Source organism: Oryzias latipes, chromosome 19 (genome assembly GCF_002234675.1).
Source record: "Oryzias latipes chromosome 19, ASM223467v1".
NCBI lineage: Eukaryota > Metazoa > Chordata > Actinopteri > Beloniformes > Adrianichthyidae > Oryzias > Oryzias latipes.
This window is the reverse complement of record NC_019877.2, coordinates 20,053,531-20,071,414: the sequence shown is the minus strand read 5'-3', so window position 1 is coordinate 20,071,414 and position 17,884 is coordinate 20,053,531. Positions and strand designations below refer to the sequence as shown.

Here is a 17,884-nt window from a genome sequence, read left to right as displayed (position 1 = left end):
CTGTGGGCTCTGTTACGGGGGTTTTGTTACCCGAAAGTGTATGGAAAAAATAATTGTCTCAAGGAATTGAACGGAGCCTTATGCCAAAACGAAGTTGTGAATCAAATTGTGAATGCCAACCTAAAGATGTTGTGAAAACCTAAAGATGTTGTGAAATAAATATTCTTCTGCAAGAGTTGTCTGACTGAAATGCTAGTTTGTAGGTGACCAAATACTTATTTTCCACCAAAATATGAAAATGAATTCTTTAAAAATCAGACAATGTAATTTTCTGGATTTGTTTTTCTTATTTTGTCTCTCATAGCTGAGGTAAACTTACGATGAAAATTACAGCTCTCTCTAATCTTTTTAAGTAGGAGAACTTGCACAATTGGTGGCTGACTAAATACTTTTTGCCCAACTGGATGCATCTAAACTTGTGGCTCAATTAAAGGAAGCCGTTCTGTCTCTTAGTAGTGTGTCCAGATGGACAGAAGAGCGTTTTAGTGTCTAATGAAGCGCAAACCTTTTATTGTCTGAAACAGATGACAGCTTTAAACGGCCCCTATCCTCACCTCCCTGTATTTTAGGATCTCAGCTGCAGTCTGTTACTTTGTGTGGTCTTTACCCTCTCCTCATCCCAGTCAAGGGGTTCGTCTGTTAACAGATTGGTTTTTTTACCGTTGGGTAATTTGAAGCCAGAGTGGGTGTAGGTGGGTTTGTGTTCCCTACAGCAAAACTCAAAGGAAATGTTTTAGATTACAGGTCAGCCTCACAGCAAATTCAAGAGTGGAAGTGGTTCATGTCAAAGCAGCAGAAAAGCCTTTAAGTAGCTCGTCAGGTTGCCCCTGCATCTGGTTGTAGACTCCTATATACTGTAGATGTTTGCTTTATGGAAATTTCTGCAAGTTACTGTTCAAATACTAGTAGAATGTGGGATTTGAAGCAGTAGTTCATTTATTTAGACCAGGGGGGTCAAACTCATTTAGGTTTGGGTGCCACATTCAACCCGTCTGATCTCAAGTGGGGCGGACCAGTAACATAAAGGCAAAATAACAGCTTTGTTTTTGTTTTTTTACTCAATTGGAAAAATGCCTCAACCAACATGTACCTAATCACTTATTATTACACATTCATTCACAGAGGCCAATGGATCTTAAATAAAATTAATTTTACTTAAAAAAAAAGGTCAATTCAATTTTATACGGGCTGAATATTTTACATTCGACACTGGAGCAATTCCGATAATAAACTCAAGAGGGGCTATGGAAAAAATGAAACACCTGCCTAAAATGTAAATGTGCAAATCAATGAAAAATCAGTCAACAGAAGAATTTGGAGTTAACCTCCCTTTCTCTCCTGAAGCTTCACCCGTCCATCAATATGAGGATTCAGATTCTGTGCAGCTACACATTAACAGTCTTTCAAGTGTATAAAACACAATGAAATGTCCAAGAGTCTTTTCCTGGTTGCTGCCTGAATTTTGAATTTTTGAACACCTGCCTTCTTCCTGACCTTTGATAGGATGCCATCAGTGACAAGACTGATATGAGTGACCAGTTCACTCCAACATCGTCCAGCTCAGTAATTAGAGAGCTGATTATGTCATCAGCTGTTGTTGTGTCCATCAACTCAAGAAACTCTGCTGTGACTGTCTCTTCAACACCTCTAATAAATATGCATAGCTGTAAATATCTGTGATGTTGGTGCTTTTATCAATAGTGACCGAAAATGCAATAAAAACTGGATTCCTTTATTTGGCATCCAAGTCTCCTCAGAGATTTTAGATCTGATTGTAATCTTTGACAGACTAATGCTAGCAAAGGTCAACTGCTTAATGTGACACAACACTTCCGCAGCCTTCAGCATTTTTCCATAAGTTCTCCATCTGAAAATTGTTTGGATGTTTGCACCAACTTGTTTGCATAACGCAGCTATCACTGCTCCATCCCTGACGTCACGGCTGCAGTAAATGCAGACGGTTGTTTTTTTCAGTTCAGCTAATTGTTGATAAATCTTTTCTTTTCTTAACTACAAGTGGTGAAACTTTTCTTTATGTTGACTCTGGTGCTGAATGTTATATTCTTTCAGCACTGTCACCTGTTGATAAGAGACAAAGCATGCAGGTTTTGCATTCAGCTCTGTGAACAAATTAAACTCTGTCCATTTTTCCTGGAAAGTTTGGCTTTCCACTTCAACCTTTTTTTCTTTTTGACAACATTTTGGTCATTATTGTGTCACCACTGATCATTCTCATAGCAACAGTGGGGAGACTCACGAGGAATCAAACTACATCTAACTCAGACACAGCTGTTAGGTTTCGCTTTTGGCTCATGCAGAGATTTGCTGTTTCACCTGTTTTGCTTTTCCTTTGCTCCCCCTAGTGGCCGAATTGCACATTTCGGTTATTTCTTAAAAAAAAATCATTACTCGCCACAGGAATGGACTACAAGCATGCTTTTTTAAATAAAACATCCATATAATTTTCACTCTTTATGTGTGGGCCGGACTAACGCTGGCTGCAAGTTTGACACCCCTGATTTAGACTATTTGCTGTATTAATAGATGCAGCATTTAGGTAGTATTGATATTATAATTATTATTAATATTATAAGACAATTGTCTTAGTTTTATTAATAATACAATCATTTTATTCATGAATGTATTTAATCCTACTTTAAAAACTAATTTAAAAAGTTATTTAGAACAGAAATAGTTTTGTAAAAAAAAGACAAATATTTAATGGACTACTATAAAAATACATTTTGCTCCTTTCTAATGTTTGCATTAAATTTAGTGGAATTTTCATATCAATAAATTAGGTTAAGTTGTGCTTCACTGTTTTTTTCAGTCTTCAGAGACCTCCAGGGAAACTACACTCAGTTTATGCTCCACATCTGCTCTGCTTCAGTGTTTATTGGGATGATCGTTGACGTTTCTGGGATTCAAGTGTTGCTGTTATGGTCTTAAGTGGGTGTCAGACATAACAGTTCTGCTATGAAAAAAAACCATTCTGCCCGTAAATGTTGGGTTTGCTTTTAACCCTTTAACACAGAGATGTCGCCGCCGACACCTAAATAACACACGCTCTTCGACTTACTGTAACTCTTCGGCTGTTTACGGGATCAGAGTAAATCAGATACTTCGGACACGGAGAAAACGTCTTTTTGCACTGATATGCAACACATTACCAATGTAAAGTGTTCCACAACTGCGCAAACCTGATTTCTTTGCATGACTGACTTGATGTTGATTGCATAATCACTTCTTCATTAATGAAGTTTTTGCATATTAGCGTAAGACCTTTCTCTGCTGGAATGATGCTATCTCACATTTAAACAGAAGGTACAAAGATACAAGTTTGACACAGTGTACAAAAAGGATAACATACCTCCACACACCCTCCCTTTCATCTCCCATAACTGTACCACTCTTTCAAACTGCAAATATTTTGTAAAATATCAATTTTCAAAAGAAAATAAACCTTTTACTTGCAAATTTAATTCAGAGTCAATAGTCAAATATTCTAACAGCGGTGACATCTAAATTCTTCATATAACTTTAGAAGGGATGCCAAACGGTATAAAAATCTTGTGTGCAACCTCTTGCAGAAAAACTAATTTTCTCCAAAACCAATAATGTAGGAGGTCATTAATCTACATCTTAAAAGTTGGAGGAAATTGATCACTCCATTTGAGAAGAAGAAGTCTCCTAGCAATCAAGGTCCCAAAGATAATTATATTTTGTGCTTTGTGGTTGAGATTAAGATCCTGTGGGATTACACCAAATACTGAAGCAATTACAGAAGGAACTGCCAAAAGCAACTTAATTTTACACAGGACCAAAACAGATGTGAGATGGTGGCTGTTGATTGTTTACATCAATTGCAAATGGGATCAATATTTGGAATGTGTCATGGTTTGAGTTTGTTTTGTCTTGGTTTTTGTTTTAGTTCTTGTTCTGTCTTGTTTGGTTCTGTTTCCTGTTTTATTTTGGAAGGTTTCCTGTCTTGTCACGTTTTTGAGTTTTACTTCCTTTGGTCCCCATCTGCCCTGATCGTTTTCACCTGTGTCTTGTCTGCCCTGTCTGTATTTAAGTCTTGTCTCTGCCTTCCTCCTGGGCTGGTCCATTAGCTTGTGTCATGGTGTTCACGTCTTCATGTCTTAGCGTCCTCGTTCCTCGTTCCTTGTTTCATGCCACGCCACAGTGAGTTTTTGTTTTTGGTTTTTGCTTTTGGCTCTGCAGCGCCTTTTGTTCTGTTATTAAACCCTTTAGTCCTGAACCCGTTGGCCTCCCGTCTCTGCATCTGGGTCCTACCGGCTCTCGAGCCACCCCCACGCCGTGACAGAATGAACTGTAAGTTTAACTGTAAATTTTGCTTTAGACCAGTGGAGTCTGTGTACAATTTAAAATTGAGTAATTGTGTAACGTGAGCCAATTGAGGAAGAATATATTCTATGTAGAGCTTTTTCCCACATCTTCTCAGTGACATTTAAGCCCAAATCCTCTTCCCATTGGGTTTTTAGCAATATTAGGGGTGGTTTTTGTTTTGTATTGTATTTGTTTAGCAAATAGTACATTTTCCCAATTCTTCCCCTGACGCAAATTTTAAGTTTCAAATGGAGTCTAGAAGTGAGACAGGTGGGCAAGATGGGAAATGAGGGAATAAGCTGAAATAAAGCTTCGAAGTTGAAGGTATCTAAAGAAATGGGAATGGGGGTAACATACCATAACTCTTTGACCGTAAACTAGAGATGCCACAATTCTCGGTTTAAACCCAAACTATGTTACACTGTTGAACCATATTATGGGGAAAGCCAATCGTGGCGTCCCTACTTTACGTTTGAATGTGTTCACGTTGATAGGCTAGGCACATGATGTGCTAAATGAAATATATTTATTTTATTACATCACACCAGTCCTTTAGCCATGATTATGCTGTTTTTGTGCGTAGGTAAGCCTCCGCTGTTATCCCATCATCCCTTTGTTTACACACTCTCCCGCTATCTAACAACCCCTCACAACCCCAAGCTAACATTAGCGGTGCAACAAAAATGGCGAGTGATATGCAGACGTACAGTTTCAGCTCAGATGAGGAAAAGAAAGATGTACATGGATGTACAAAGCGGAGCAGTGAGACTTTGGCCCCGAGTATGTCACTTTTTCAAACTGCATTTTTTTTCTGCTCCTGATTCATCCCGATTTGAATAAAAGACTCAGAAATGCAGTTTTAATCTGAAATTCTGTCATAAATGTTCTCCACCATTAGAAAAATGCCACAAGAACATGTTAAAAACGCAATTTTCACTATTTTTGTGCACATGCTAGCACTCAGACTTCAGTCAGTGTAATTTGACAGATGCTCACACATTCACAGCTAGAATTAATGCTTTCTAACGCGTGCAGAACTTGGAAAAGTTTAAGAAAATGTTCTGTGGTAAACCAAACCATCAGACACGTCTGTCAGCTGTTGAATGAGACAAAAGCAAGTAATCCAGTTTTATGTGTTGGCTTTTTATTGACGTTGTAGTTTGTGTTTGTACTCTGAGGTACTTCAGAGTCTTTTGCACTTTCAGCTGAACTTAACCAGGACTTGTTTTGACGAGTACAAAAGCCCCTTCTCCCTTCATCTCACCTAAACGAACAGATTCAGCTCCGTTTTGAACATCAAAGCGGCTTTCTTCCCCCATGCTTCAGCTGAAAGCAGAAAGATATAGCGTAAGCAGAACAATAGTAGTTCAGGGGAGCGCCCAGAGTTCTGATGAGATTATCAAAGCCCAGAATGCTTTGCTTCTCCTGCTTTGTTTGCTGCAACCAGACAGAACAACAGACAGACTCTAGCGCCTGGTGTTTTCATTTCTGCATTGAGCTTGCCTTTTCTCAATAAAAAAAAAAGAAGACAAGGACTTGCTCTACACCTACGTTATTGCTCTAAAGCCTCTTTTATTGTTTTTGCCCCAGACGTCAGAGTTAGCACGCAGAGGGGGGGTGCTTACATGGACAGTGGAGGGCAGCATGGTGGGCGTGCTATGTGAGGAATGCCGGCTCATGTTGGAACTGGAACTGCTCAATGGCCGTGTTCTTCCATGTTGCTGCGACAGCTCAGACTGGCAGAGAGCCCCATCCGCAGACCCTCTATCTGCCCCACAGTAAAGGACTCATTTTACCCTTTGACCTGTGTCTCCTTTAACTTTAGAAAATGTTCACGCATTAATTGATTTGGTTTTGGTAAAGCATTTTCCCCTCCACACAGGAAACATTGGACTTTTAGTTTCTGAAAACAGTTTTAAAACCCTTTACCTGTTGACTTGAATAAACAGCTTTTCAATTTTTAGCTCTTGTACTCAAAAAAACTCAGCTGCGTGTGAAATCAATCGCTAATTCGTTTCTGACTTTTCAAAGCTGAAAATCAGATGAATAAATCAGGAAGGAAGACAGAACAGAATATTTGATGACCTCTGCAGGAGGGAGCCCAGCTCTCTGCTGCATATTCACAAGTTTCTCCATTTTCTTTTTCCATATATCTATTATTTATTCTGGTGCTTTCTACAAAGCGTTGTTACTGCCTGACTTTTTTATCAAGTATGATGTAATCCATTTTTTTTTTCTCCCATGAGTTGTATTCGTCTTTTAGCTTCAGTGCCATTCACACTCTTTTTTAATCTTTCATTCTCTGTTACAGATAAAAGTTTAGTTTTTTAGCTTTAGATCAATTGGCTTTGGGACTGATGCAGATACATAAACGTCTGTTATTAGAAATGCTGTAGTCTAGAGAAGCTAAAGTCCAGTCTTCTAAATGCGTTGTTGACTATATAAGTAAGGTTTTGCCTCAGATTCATGAAAAAGGTTGCTGTTGTTTTGGTAATTATAATGTTTTATCAAGACAGAAAATAGACTTATTAAGTAATACCGTTCAAAATCAAACTTCACAAACGGATTCTGTTCAAAGCAGACTGTTCTTGGCAGAACCAGCACGACCCGCCTCCAGTCTTCCTGATGCAGCTCATATTCCTGTTTTTCTGTTCATTATCTTCACTTATTGGTTTTTGCTGCTGGTGAATAAAACACATTTGTTTGGCAGAATTTTCTGGAAAGGCAAACTCAATTAAGGTCTGTAATCTTAGTCTCAGAATTTCTTCAAGTAAAAGATTTCCGCTGGGTCTTCTTCTGCGCGCTCCAGAAGGCAATCCAGGTTGTGTTTTTTATTTTCATTCTTTTTCATGTTTCATTCTTTCAAAATGTTGATATATTTGACTTTACTGTAATAATAATCCAACTGCACAAAGGCAGATGACAATATTATGCAACCTTTATACAAGATATTTGCATAAATCAAATAACATTTGCAGAGCAGTTAAGAAATTCATATGATGAGGTAAAAATATCACCCATATTTAAATACTACTACTATTGTCTATAGTAGAGCGGGGCGATATGGCCAAAAAATAAAATCTCTAATTTTTTTATTCCACTTTCTATTTTCGATTTTTTCCTCCCTGCTTTTACTTTCTTTAACAAAAATTACAAATGATGGCATATTGAACAAAAACGATTATATTTTAACATCTACTTTGGAAATTGGCTCTAACACAAAGTTCAACTAAATACAAGCTGTAAAAATGTTTAGTGCAGCAGATGTTTAGTGAGCTAACGTTAGCTTGAGCATCTCAGAGAGAGAAATACTAGACACGTTTACCTGTAGATTTAAAAAAAATCTACCAACCCAGTTATTCCATTATTTTACAAAGAAAAACTATAGGTATTGTTTTAAAAAATGACATTACTTTAAATGCAATCAGAGAGGAAGTCATAACATAATAAAGACATCAGATAAAAACAACTGTTTTTTTTGTTTTTGATGGCATCGTAGCATCATAGTATCATAGCATCGTGACATCAGTGTCTAAAGACACCGCTGTCTCCAAATGAATACTTTTTAATCAAACTTTTATGTTGCTGCTGTTAGGTTTGTCCTCCAGTTCTTTCTGGATCCTTTGATAATCATCACATGTTCAGCTGCTTCATCAGCTTAAACCAGGGGAGTCCAAATCCAGGCCTCAAGGACCGGTGTCCTACATGTTTTCCAACCCTCCTGCCATTGAAGCTCCTTACTGGCTAAACACACCTGATCCAGGTAGTCAATAGCAGAAAAGGCAGGGTTTCTGGAAAACCAGCAGGAGGCCGGCCCTGGAGGCCTGGATTTGGGCACCCCTATCCTGAACTAAAAGCTACACGGAGGCAACTAACAGAAGTAACTGGGGTTGAAGGCACTTCTCGTGGCGCCTGCGCTTGTTTTTTGTTTTGTTTTTCAGCCTCGTGGAAGTAGATCTGCACTTTGCGAGAGAACAGCAGACTGAACTTTACTCCAAACAACGGAAGCACAAGAGAGCAGCGAGTTGGGAAAATAAAATCTCGATTTTCCCCAAAAATAGATCTTTTTAAAACATCAAATTGAAATCAATCAATTAATTGCCCAGTCCTAATCTATAGTCAATGTCAGAATGTTAACTGTCAATAAAGTTGCGATAAATCTAACCTTAAATCATGTAGACCAACAAAAGGAAAGTGGGTTGGTGGGAAAGCCTCCTGTGATGACGAAGGTCCAGTATTTGTAGACTCCAGCTTCAGACTGTGGGGGTGAAAATATCACACCCAGGTGATGCACCAAATATGGCCTCTTATTCTGGAATAATCTGACTTTACAGCTCGATCTGGAGTTGAATCAGCCTCAGTAACTTCTTCAATTTGATCCTGTAATCTATAGATCACAGAATATCCTGTTTATCTGAAAATAAATATTTTCTGAAGCTGCTTTCCCCCACAGAACCACAAAATCAAGCTACTTTCCACTTAAGAACAGCAATAATTGGGATTTCTTCTAGAATCCATAAAATGAAATGTCTATCTAATGATTGCAACGAAATTTAGCGGGGTTAAACTTAGTGAACAAAATGATGAATTGAAAAATGTCTATCACCCTAAATACATACATCCCGTGTTGATGTCTTCACACCATAAGTGGAAAATAATGAGTTCATTTCTAAGTGGCCAGAGACTTGGGAAACAGGAAACTGGAAAGAAAGTGTCACCAAAGAAAAACATCTGGAGAAACATAAGGACACTGATAAGGGTTGCTGGAGGAAACAGACCATAGAGAAAATGTGTGGCTAAACAAATCCAAATATGACAGAAAAAAAGAATTTAAAGGCCACCATTCTAATTTTTCCAGATATTTGCCCTGTTGATCCCCTCTATGGTGTACAGCCAATCAGAAGCTGCAAAGCCATGGTTGGGTTTAAAAGAAGCTTGGCGGTTAGATGATGTGGGAAAATGTTGGGATAAATACGGATTCTCTGATTTTGTGGAACCTTTGATGTAAAACTCAATCTTTCTGTTCTTGTGGAGTTCAACTCAGTCCAAACACACACACACAGATTGACACTGTTGTGATATTTCACAGTTAGGTAAGACAAAACAGTGGAAGTCATGAAGCCCTCTGTAGTTAGAAAGTTTAGCAGTCTGGTGCCATGTAGACCATTCTAGCAAATATGAACTGAAGGAGGTCAGGAGGGGTTCAGTGTCAAAAACTGTAAAAGAATCCATGAGGAAGAGGAGGCTCGATGTTGAGTGGATGGACAAACCTTCATAATCATTTGAGGCTAGTTCTCTAGAAAGAAATTGTAGAAAATATTGTTTAAATTAGCATTATTGTTGAAAAAGTAAGAGAACAGTGTACAGTTCTTTTTTGGCAAATTTTTATTATTTCATGAAATTTAAATGTTTTAGCAACACATAGTTTGAGAAAACGCGTCTTAGCTACTAGAATTATTCCTTGCAATAAACATTTTTGGTAAGATCCTTTTTCTTACCCCATTGGCAGATTTTCTTTTGCTCATTTAAAGAAAGATGTTTACAATTGTAAGAAGTCTTGATTCATTTCTAGAAGGCCTGTTTTTGTGCTGTGAGATGCAGTTTTTTCTGTCAACATTTTGGAAATGGTGTTTAATGCACGAGGCAACTAATCAGAAGGTGTATGTTTTGTTTGAGGTGGTAGTTGCTGGTTGCTGTGCAGATGCACGGCGACGGAACAAAAACACAGGACAAATGGCAATGTTTTGCTTTCAGGAAAACTGGTCCATGCATGCAGGCTGACATGTGCTGTGTGAAGGAAAAGCATGTTTTCTTGGGACATTCCTGTAAATTATAGTCACGGGTCTCAGCTTCAAACAGCTTGGAAAGGATTCCACTGTAAACGAGGTGGAATGGCACATCACTGTGAGGGAAGTCATTTGTTTATGAATCCTTTGGCTGTCATGAGGCTGGCAGATGTGCTGAAAGACGGAGGGGTGAGGCGGCTGAAGGTGAGGAAAGCTCTTCATCCTGTTAGTGTTAGTGTGATCAGTGACAATAGGGGGATATGTCATGTAGGCATGGAAAAAAACACTAAGAAAAAGAAAAAAAACACTCAGGGATCCAAGAATTTCAAGTGGGTTTAGTGTGGTAGGAGTTTAAGGCTCTGTCCGAATTCCAACCCTAACCCCTAACTACTAAAAGACTATATAGTGCTGCACTTTGTAGTTCCCTGAATTTTAAAAGCAATCCGGACACCATGCTCATTACTTTTTTTTCTTTTCAAATGGCGGATATATGACATCATCGATTTCACAAAGTGAATATCTAATTGATATAAGCGTTTTGTGATGATTATTTATAAGTCCACTGTCTTCTGGAAATACAAACTTTCATGGTTATAGCTATTATATTCTGAGTTTCATCACTAATTCTTAAATAAATAAAGAAATGAGGCAACACTGCTTTAAACCCATAAAGAAACACCTCCCGAAAAAAAAAACTGATAAGTGTATTTTGGCCTGATTATTACTAAACCATTGTGGTCCAATAATCAAATGTTGACTCTGCGCAAAGTAACAATGGGTCTCCCTGACCTGCTTTCCTGAATGGAACAATCCTGGATGAAAATACATGAGGTCACAGGAGACGATCCAGCTGTGCTGTAATGAATGACAAGAGAACACCATGCCTGTAACCCTTGTGCTATCCTAGGCACTTTAACATTGGGAGTTTGGGAGTTTGATTTGTGATCTTCACTGGTGTCCATGGATTACATGAAATCTTTCCACCTTTGTCATGGTAGGGAGAACACGTCAATGTAAGGGTGGGGTCAAGGATAGCACAAGGGTTAAGAGTGCTCTCTGCCTGTGTTACAGGAATGAAGACATTGATGAAGATAGAAACACAGATCCTGACATTCCCTGATATTTTTGCTTCCTTTGTAAAGCTGCAGTATTTTACCCTCATCCCTCAGACTTTCTCTCAGCCTTAAAGAACAGGGAAAGAGTCATCTGCTATAAATGTACTATTGTTATAAAACTGTCAATTAAAAACACTGTTTACATAAAGTTAAAAGTCAATAAAACTGCACATGTGAAACCACTTGAAAACTTCAATTTTTCATGAATCCTTTTTGTGTGTAATAGACAAAAACCCACTGAAACATTTAACTTTAGAAATGAGTGGGTGGATGGGAGGTTGATGTATCATAAAATACAGACAGTTCCAGTTTGTTTCTTATAAGTGAGGAAGCCAATGCTCATTGTGAGAAGGTGCTTCTTACATGAAAATATGTTTAAGTTACATCGACAAAAACAGTGACATGGAATGATTTGAGAATAAAAAATAATTTTGCAATCATAAGTTCATTGCTAAAGAGCTCGCTGGAAACTGTATAATTTATTTATTTATTTTCCAAAGTTGACGAAACTGCTGCTGTTGAACACTTGAAACTCTACGAACACCGAAACGGGCGTTCTTGAACACTTGTTTAAAAATCTATTCGTCTCTACCAAATTCAAGTCCCTGATTAGTCAAAGTTTGACTTGGTTTCAGTGGTCATGTGGCGGCGACACCTGACACAACTCGAGAGTTTTGAACACGGAAGCCTGAATTGCGTCCAATGGACTTTTCATTGATAGTGGCCGCTTGAACTCACATTACCGAGGGCTGTGTGAACGTAGCAGAAGAGTTCTGCCTGCTTTAGTCTCTTTTTGTGCTTGGGTGACTCACAGATCAATCAATGTCATGTTGAAAAACAGACTAGCAAATGCAGCCCCCACTCTACCCCCTAATGAAGAGTTCCTTTCTTTGTAAAGAAACTGACAGATTTTTTGTGTTTAATGCATTTTCCAGCTTCCGATGCTCTTCCTTTTTATTCCTTTAAATCCTGTTTGTGTTTGCTCGGACAGCTCAGACTGGATGGAGAATTTCTTCCTGTCCTCCCTTTTATATTCCTTTTTGTTCGCTGACTTAACAGACAGAAAGCATACTCCTCTAACAAAGGGAAGGCCAAAGAATCTGATTGAAAACAAGTTTAAAGAAACTAAGTCTGGTGAGCTATGCTCAATAATGTGGAAAAAAGGTGGTTTTAATGTATGAAACATAGCTAAAAACTCTGGACTTTTCTACAGGTAACTGAACACTAAATGTCTTTGTCTTTCTCTTTTCCAGAGTTGCTTGGCTCTACCAAGAAGCTCAACGTCAACTATCAAGACTCAGACGGGTAGGAAGAACGTGCATGAACAGGCTTTGGTTTGTGTGTTTGAAGAAATGATGGAGCAGAGATTAGAGGAGTCATCAATGAGTCACTTAGTCTTGATGGACGCACAGGTTTGGGCAACGATCCAGTCTGAGCTCACTCATGCATGTTGTTATGAACTTAACTTTTGACTGCAATTACAGGATAGTGACTTTCTAGAGTTCTTTGACTTTGTTACTTTGTTAAAGGAGTTAGCAGAGGTATTTACCAAAAACACACATCCGCTACCCTTTCTGTAAATTCTACAAAAGAACAAGAACAAATCATCTTCTTTTAATATATTGCTGCTAAACTATGTTTTCTAATGAGCAGACCCAGGTAACTGTGAATTTTAGTGCTGTTGAAGTTTCTATTGGTCTAAATAGGCTCAAATTTGTAAAAATCCTGATCTGAAAATCAACAGTGAAAAGTTTTTTTTTATGCTTTTGCTACATTTTAATTCATATACTTTATTAAAAGCTTCTTGAACTTTTGCTTGTGGTTTCAAGTTTATAAAAAATAATTTAATTAAAAATAAAGAACCACTTTTAAGATATAAGTACTCAATATTTAGAAGTACTATATTTTTGCAGTATAGGGCGCACCAGATTATAAGCTGCACCACCAAAGAATGATTAATTTTCAAACTTAACTGAACTATAAGGCACATTAAATGAGACAGAAGAGTCAGTCGAGTCAGACTTTATTAACTGTATTCACAATAACTCTAGAACAGGGGTGCTCACTACCCCGATCATGACGGACATGTGGGTAGACTACCATCAAAGATAAATAAACAAAAAAAGTAAAATATACTTAAAAAATGTGTCAGTGAACAATCATCCTCACCGTGATGTACGTCATTTGGTTGACATGCAGAACCAGTGGCGTTTTTTTCCCCCCTGCAGATTTTCTACACTAAACTGCCCATTTCCACATAAAGTTAATAAAATTTGCGCTAGGACGCTCCTACTATCGTGTCAACTTACTGCAATAATGTCAATGGGGGGGGGGGGGGGGCACACCGTCCAGTGTTTCGCCCTGGGCGCCAAACTAGCCAGGACCGCCTCTGCGCAGAACGGTACTCCCAACCTTTTAGTAACATGTAGAAAAAAAAACTCAGTCTGACACACCTGCATGCTAGCTGTTTTAGCATGTTCAAAAGAACACCCAACCTTGTCTGCAGCTCGTAAAAACCCCCAACATACTTTCATTTTGAAACAGCACCATGCATATTTTGTTTTTCATTCTTTAAAAAATAGCTGAGAGATTTACTTTCAAACTGAAAGCCTTTTTGCACACGTGCAGAAGCTGTGTGTGATGCAGAGACAGGGCTGATGGAAGGCGGTGGGTTGGGAATCAAGCATGTCCATCTCAGGGACATGGGGGAGGTTGTCCATGGCCACGGTTGTGTGCGCTTTAGAGGAAGTACTTATCTGATGAGCTGAGGGGAGGATGGTGACCGGGAAAGGTGAGCAAACATGCGTCATTGAATCAACATCATCCCACAGTGAGGTGACAAGACATGAGCAGAAAGTCTGCACATCCTCCAGACCTGAAGGCAAAATACTTATTTCTAAACATCCCAAGTAGCTCTGTGATAACTTTGGAATATGTCAAAACTTGCTACAACTTGTTTTGCATTGTTAGTTTGACTGCATTTAATTTCCCTCACAATCAATAAATTACTAGTCTATTCTATTCTATTACGGTAAATTCCATTTATTATATTCCATTTCATTTCATTCTATTCTAAAATAAATTTTCTTTTGATCTATTCTCTCTTTTTTTGTACCTTATAATTTTAGTCAATTCATATCTTCAGCAAACCTAACGACCAATTTTTGGCCATTGAATTTCACAGTTAAGGTTATCATTTCTCTTTTCAGTGACTGCTAGTTTTAAGAAGCAAAATTGCAGCATTTCTCCCAATAATAATGGTTACAATTTTTGATCTGTTGCTTTTTTAATTCTGGTCTTTTTTGAGCTTCTACATGCCCTGTATATACTGAACTACTTAGAAGTGAATTCTGGTGCAGTTCTTACACTCCTGAGCTCAGTCTGACACCATAAGCTGTTTTAGACTGAGACATTTCTTCAAATTTCATTGAGTTTAGATATAATAAGCAATTTTTATAAAGTAAAGGGTTACTTGGCACATCTTTGATGCAGTTTTTACAGTTTATCCAGTAAAAATGTATTTGTTTATATCTTTTTAGGTAATGTTGAGTATTTCCCATGCATTTAAAGCTAATTTGGCACCTCACCTTATTAATAAGCTCAGCTTATTCTTGCCCAACACATCTACACACTCAAATATCACAAAAACGCAAATAAGTGTAGATAAAACCATCGTCTGCACAAGCCTGCACATACATAGTTATCCATATATACACACATAAAACTATACATACTTCAGATGAGCCCACGGTGGGCAGCAAAGGTCGCCAGGGTCTCCCTGACACCCACAGAAATATAGCTCATAGAATGTCAAACCCATAAACAACCTGATACCAGCCACCCAAAGACAGAACCGTAGAGTACACTCTATTGCCGGAAAGCGGTGCAGGAGGCTTGTATAGCTTTTTTCTTTCTTGCTGATTTTTCAGTATCTGCAGATGTTTTAGCTAACACCTTGGCAATTCAGCAATTGCAGCCAAACTTTTCAACATATAGCAGTGAATTACCTTTTCCAGATGTTGGCAGTGTCACATGAATGATCACAATCATAAATCAACGATGTTAGATCAGAAGCAAAAGCTCCAAAGTGAAACCAAAGCAGATTCATGTAAATACACACAAAGAAAAGAAGATTTAAAATAAATGATATTAGGTCACTAATGACCTGAATTTGTGCAGTTTTTGATGGATGCTGTTTGCCATTATAACAGGGACAAAGAAAGGAGTTATTTTTAAATGAAAACAGAAAACTACATACAAATAATATAGAAGCAAATTATTTATACTCAATTATGCTTTTCTACCTTAATTAAGGTCCAACGTACTTTACAGTCACAAGTTTCATTTGCCCATGTGCACACATGCAGACCTGCGCACACACAGCTCTGCTGCCATACATATCACCAACCTGTAACCACCAGTAGCAATTTGGTGTTCATTGTTTTCCCCGAGAACCCTTCAATACACAATACATTGACAAGCAAGGCTGTAACCAAACCTGCGACCTCCCGATCAGAGGTTGACCACTCTACCTTTGTTCCACAGCTGCTCACAGAGTACACAAAAAAGGTTAACAAATGTTAACAAAATACCCTTTAAACTCTTAATACAATTAGAAATATCTTTTCCATTTACATTAATTATGTAAATGTTGCTCTGGTTTAATTTTTTTATTGTTTTGGTAGCATTTGATGAAATATGAAATAAATTCTTTGAGATTAAATTCTTAATTTGTAGATGCAAAGAAACTGTTGCTTAAACCTTAGTTCTCTTTCAACATTCGTTTCGGTATCTCACTATGGGACACGCCCCCTGCGCTGTCCCCCAGAAGCTCTTTTTCATTACGCCAGTCTTGGCTGGCAGACAGAAGGTGACGTCTGCTCTCAGGAGGCGGGACTTCCTCCTGCTATAAGAGCCAGACGCCATCTTCTCTCCTCAGTCTAACACCTCTTCTCGCTCCCAGAAGCATCCTCAGACGGCAGGTGTAGTATCCAAAGCTAGCTTAACTGTTCCTAGAGCGAGCTAACAACTCGGTCGCTGAACGCTAGTCGGTGTTACATAGCTTGTCTGGGTCACGCGGTTGGTCTGTCTCCAAACAGCACCCGTTAGAACTAGTCACCATACTAGTAATTTTCGCGCTTCGCTCTCAACTGGAGTCGACGAAGTCGTCATGGAGCCTGAACCTTTTCCTCGCCATGGAAACGGTCAGACCTCTGCCTAGAGCCTGCTCATGCGGCAGCAAAATCGCCGGGGCAGACACCCATTCTGCCTGTTCTGCATGTCTGGGGCTGCAACATGCCCAGGACGCGTTAGCATCTCCGGCTAGCTGCGAGCATTGTGCGCGCCTCTCCCTCAAGACCCTGAGACGCAGACTAGCGCGCCAAGCTAGCCTGTCCAAGGCGGACCCGGTCTTGGGGGTAACCAGCCCCCCACTACCAGAGGAGTCTACGCAGGGGGAGGTGGCAGGCATGAGCTGGGGCGACCAACTGGATACGGTCGCACCACTCGAGGGCATGGATGAGCAGGAGGCCGCGCCCCCGGAGTTTCAGGACACTGTGCCCGACTCCGGAGACGAGTCCATCAGCCTCGGCTCTGAGGAGGACAGCGAGCCTTTCCTTCTGCCATCGGCTGCAAAGCCGCTGGCTGCGGGCAACGCGTGCGGCGGCTTCCCAAACCCGACCGCCGCGATGGACCTGCATGATGTCTGCAGAAGAGCAGCTGAAAAGCTGGGCATTAAGTGGCCTGAAGCCCTCACCGAGGCCACCACGTCTCGCTATGAGGGAAAAAGACTGCCTAAAGCCAAGTCTTCCAGCAAACAGCTGCTGCCAGTGTTCCCTGAGTGCTTGGAGGAAGCGACCAGGACCTGGAGCACCCCCTTTTCAGCCAAAAGCCCCGTCCTGGGAGGCTCGGCTTTGGACTGGGCCACCATGGAGGACAACGGATTCTCGCAGATCCCTACAGTCGAACCGCTGCTGGCATCCTACCTGCACCCGACACAGAAGTCCACCATGACTTCCGCGGGCCCCGCCCTGCCCTCGAAAGCTGACTGCTTCCAGTCAACTCTCACCGAAAAGGGCTACAAGGCAGTTGCCACATCGTTGAAAGCCCTGAATGCATCTTCTCTGCTCCTAGCCTACCAGGCAGAGCTGCAGGAACAGATGTCAAGCACACCAACCCCAGACCTGTGGAACGAGCTATGCGTGGTCATAGACCTTTGTCTGCGTCTCCAAAGGTCCGCAGTCCAAGCCTCTGGGCGAGCCATGGCCCTCATGGTTGTCCAGGAAAGAGCCCGGTGGCTGAACTTATCCAGTCTCTCTCAGAAGGAGAAGAGTCAACTCCTCGATGTGCCGGTGGACCCAAAGAGCCTATTTGGGCCAGCAATGGCCACAATGCAAAGGCGCTGTGAGGAGAAGAAACGGGAAGGTGAAGCGCTGCAGCTGTGTCTGCCCAGGAAGGTACCCCCTCCTTCCCCAGCTGCACTGCGTCTTTCCTTCGCTCAAGCGGTAGCTAGACCAGCTTACCGCACTCCGAAACGCCAGCCCCAGCCAGGTGACCGGAGCCACGGAAAGCCTGCTGAGGCCAGAGGGGCCTGGGCCAAGAAACCGTCTGCTCCCAACGTGACGTCAGCCCAGC

The 17,884-nt window shown here is 40.2% G+C and overlaps 1 protein-coding gene across 8 annotated transcripts in view; it reads left to right on the top strand.

Annotated features, from left to right (window-relative positions):
• Nucleotides 1–17,884, top strand: part of LOC101167247 (caskin-2) — a 76,939-nt gene that overhangs the window by 22,330 nt on the left and 36,725 nt on the right. For 7 of the 8 annotated variants that reach the window (XM_023949354.1, XM_023949358.1, XM_023949357.1 and 4 more), the window contains 2 exons: nt 12,311–12,385; nt 12,505–12,556. In XM_023949354.1, the coding sequence (XP_023805122.1) occupies nt 12,311–12,385; nt 12,505–12,556 (127 nt within the window). The remainder of the gene's footprint in view (nt 1–12,310; nt 12,386–12,504; nt 12,557–17,884) is intronic. The other variant, XM_023949355.1, reaches the window with a different exon arrangement.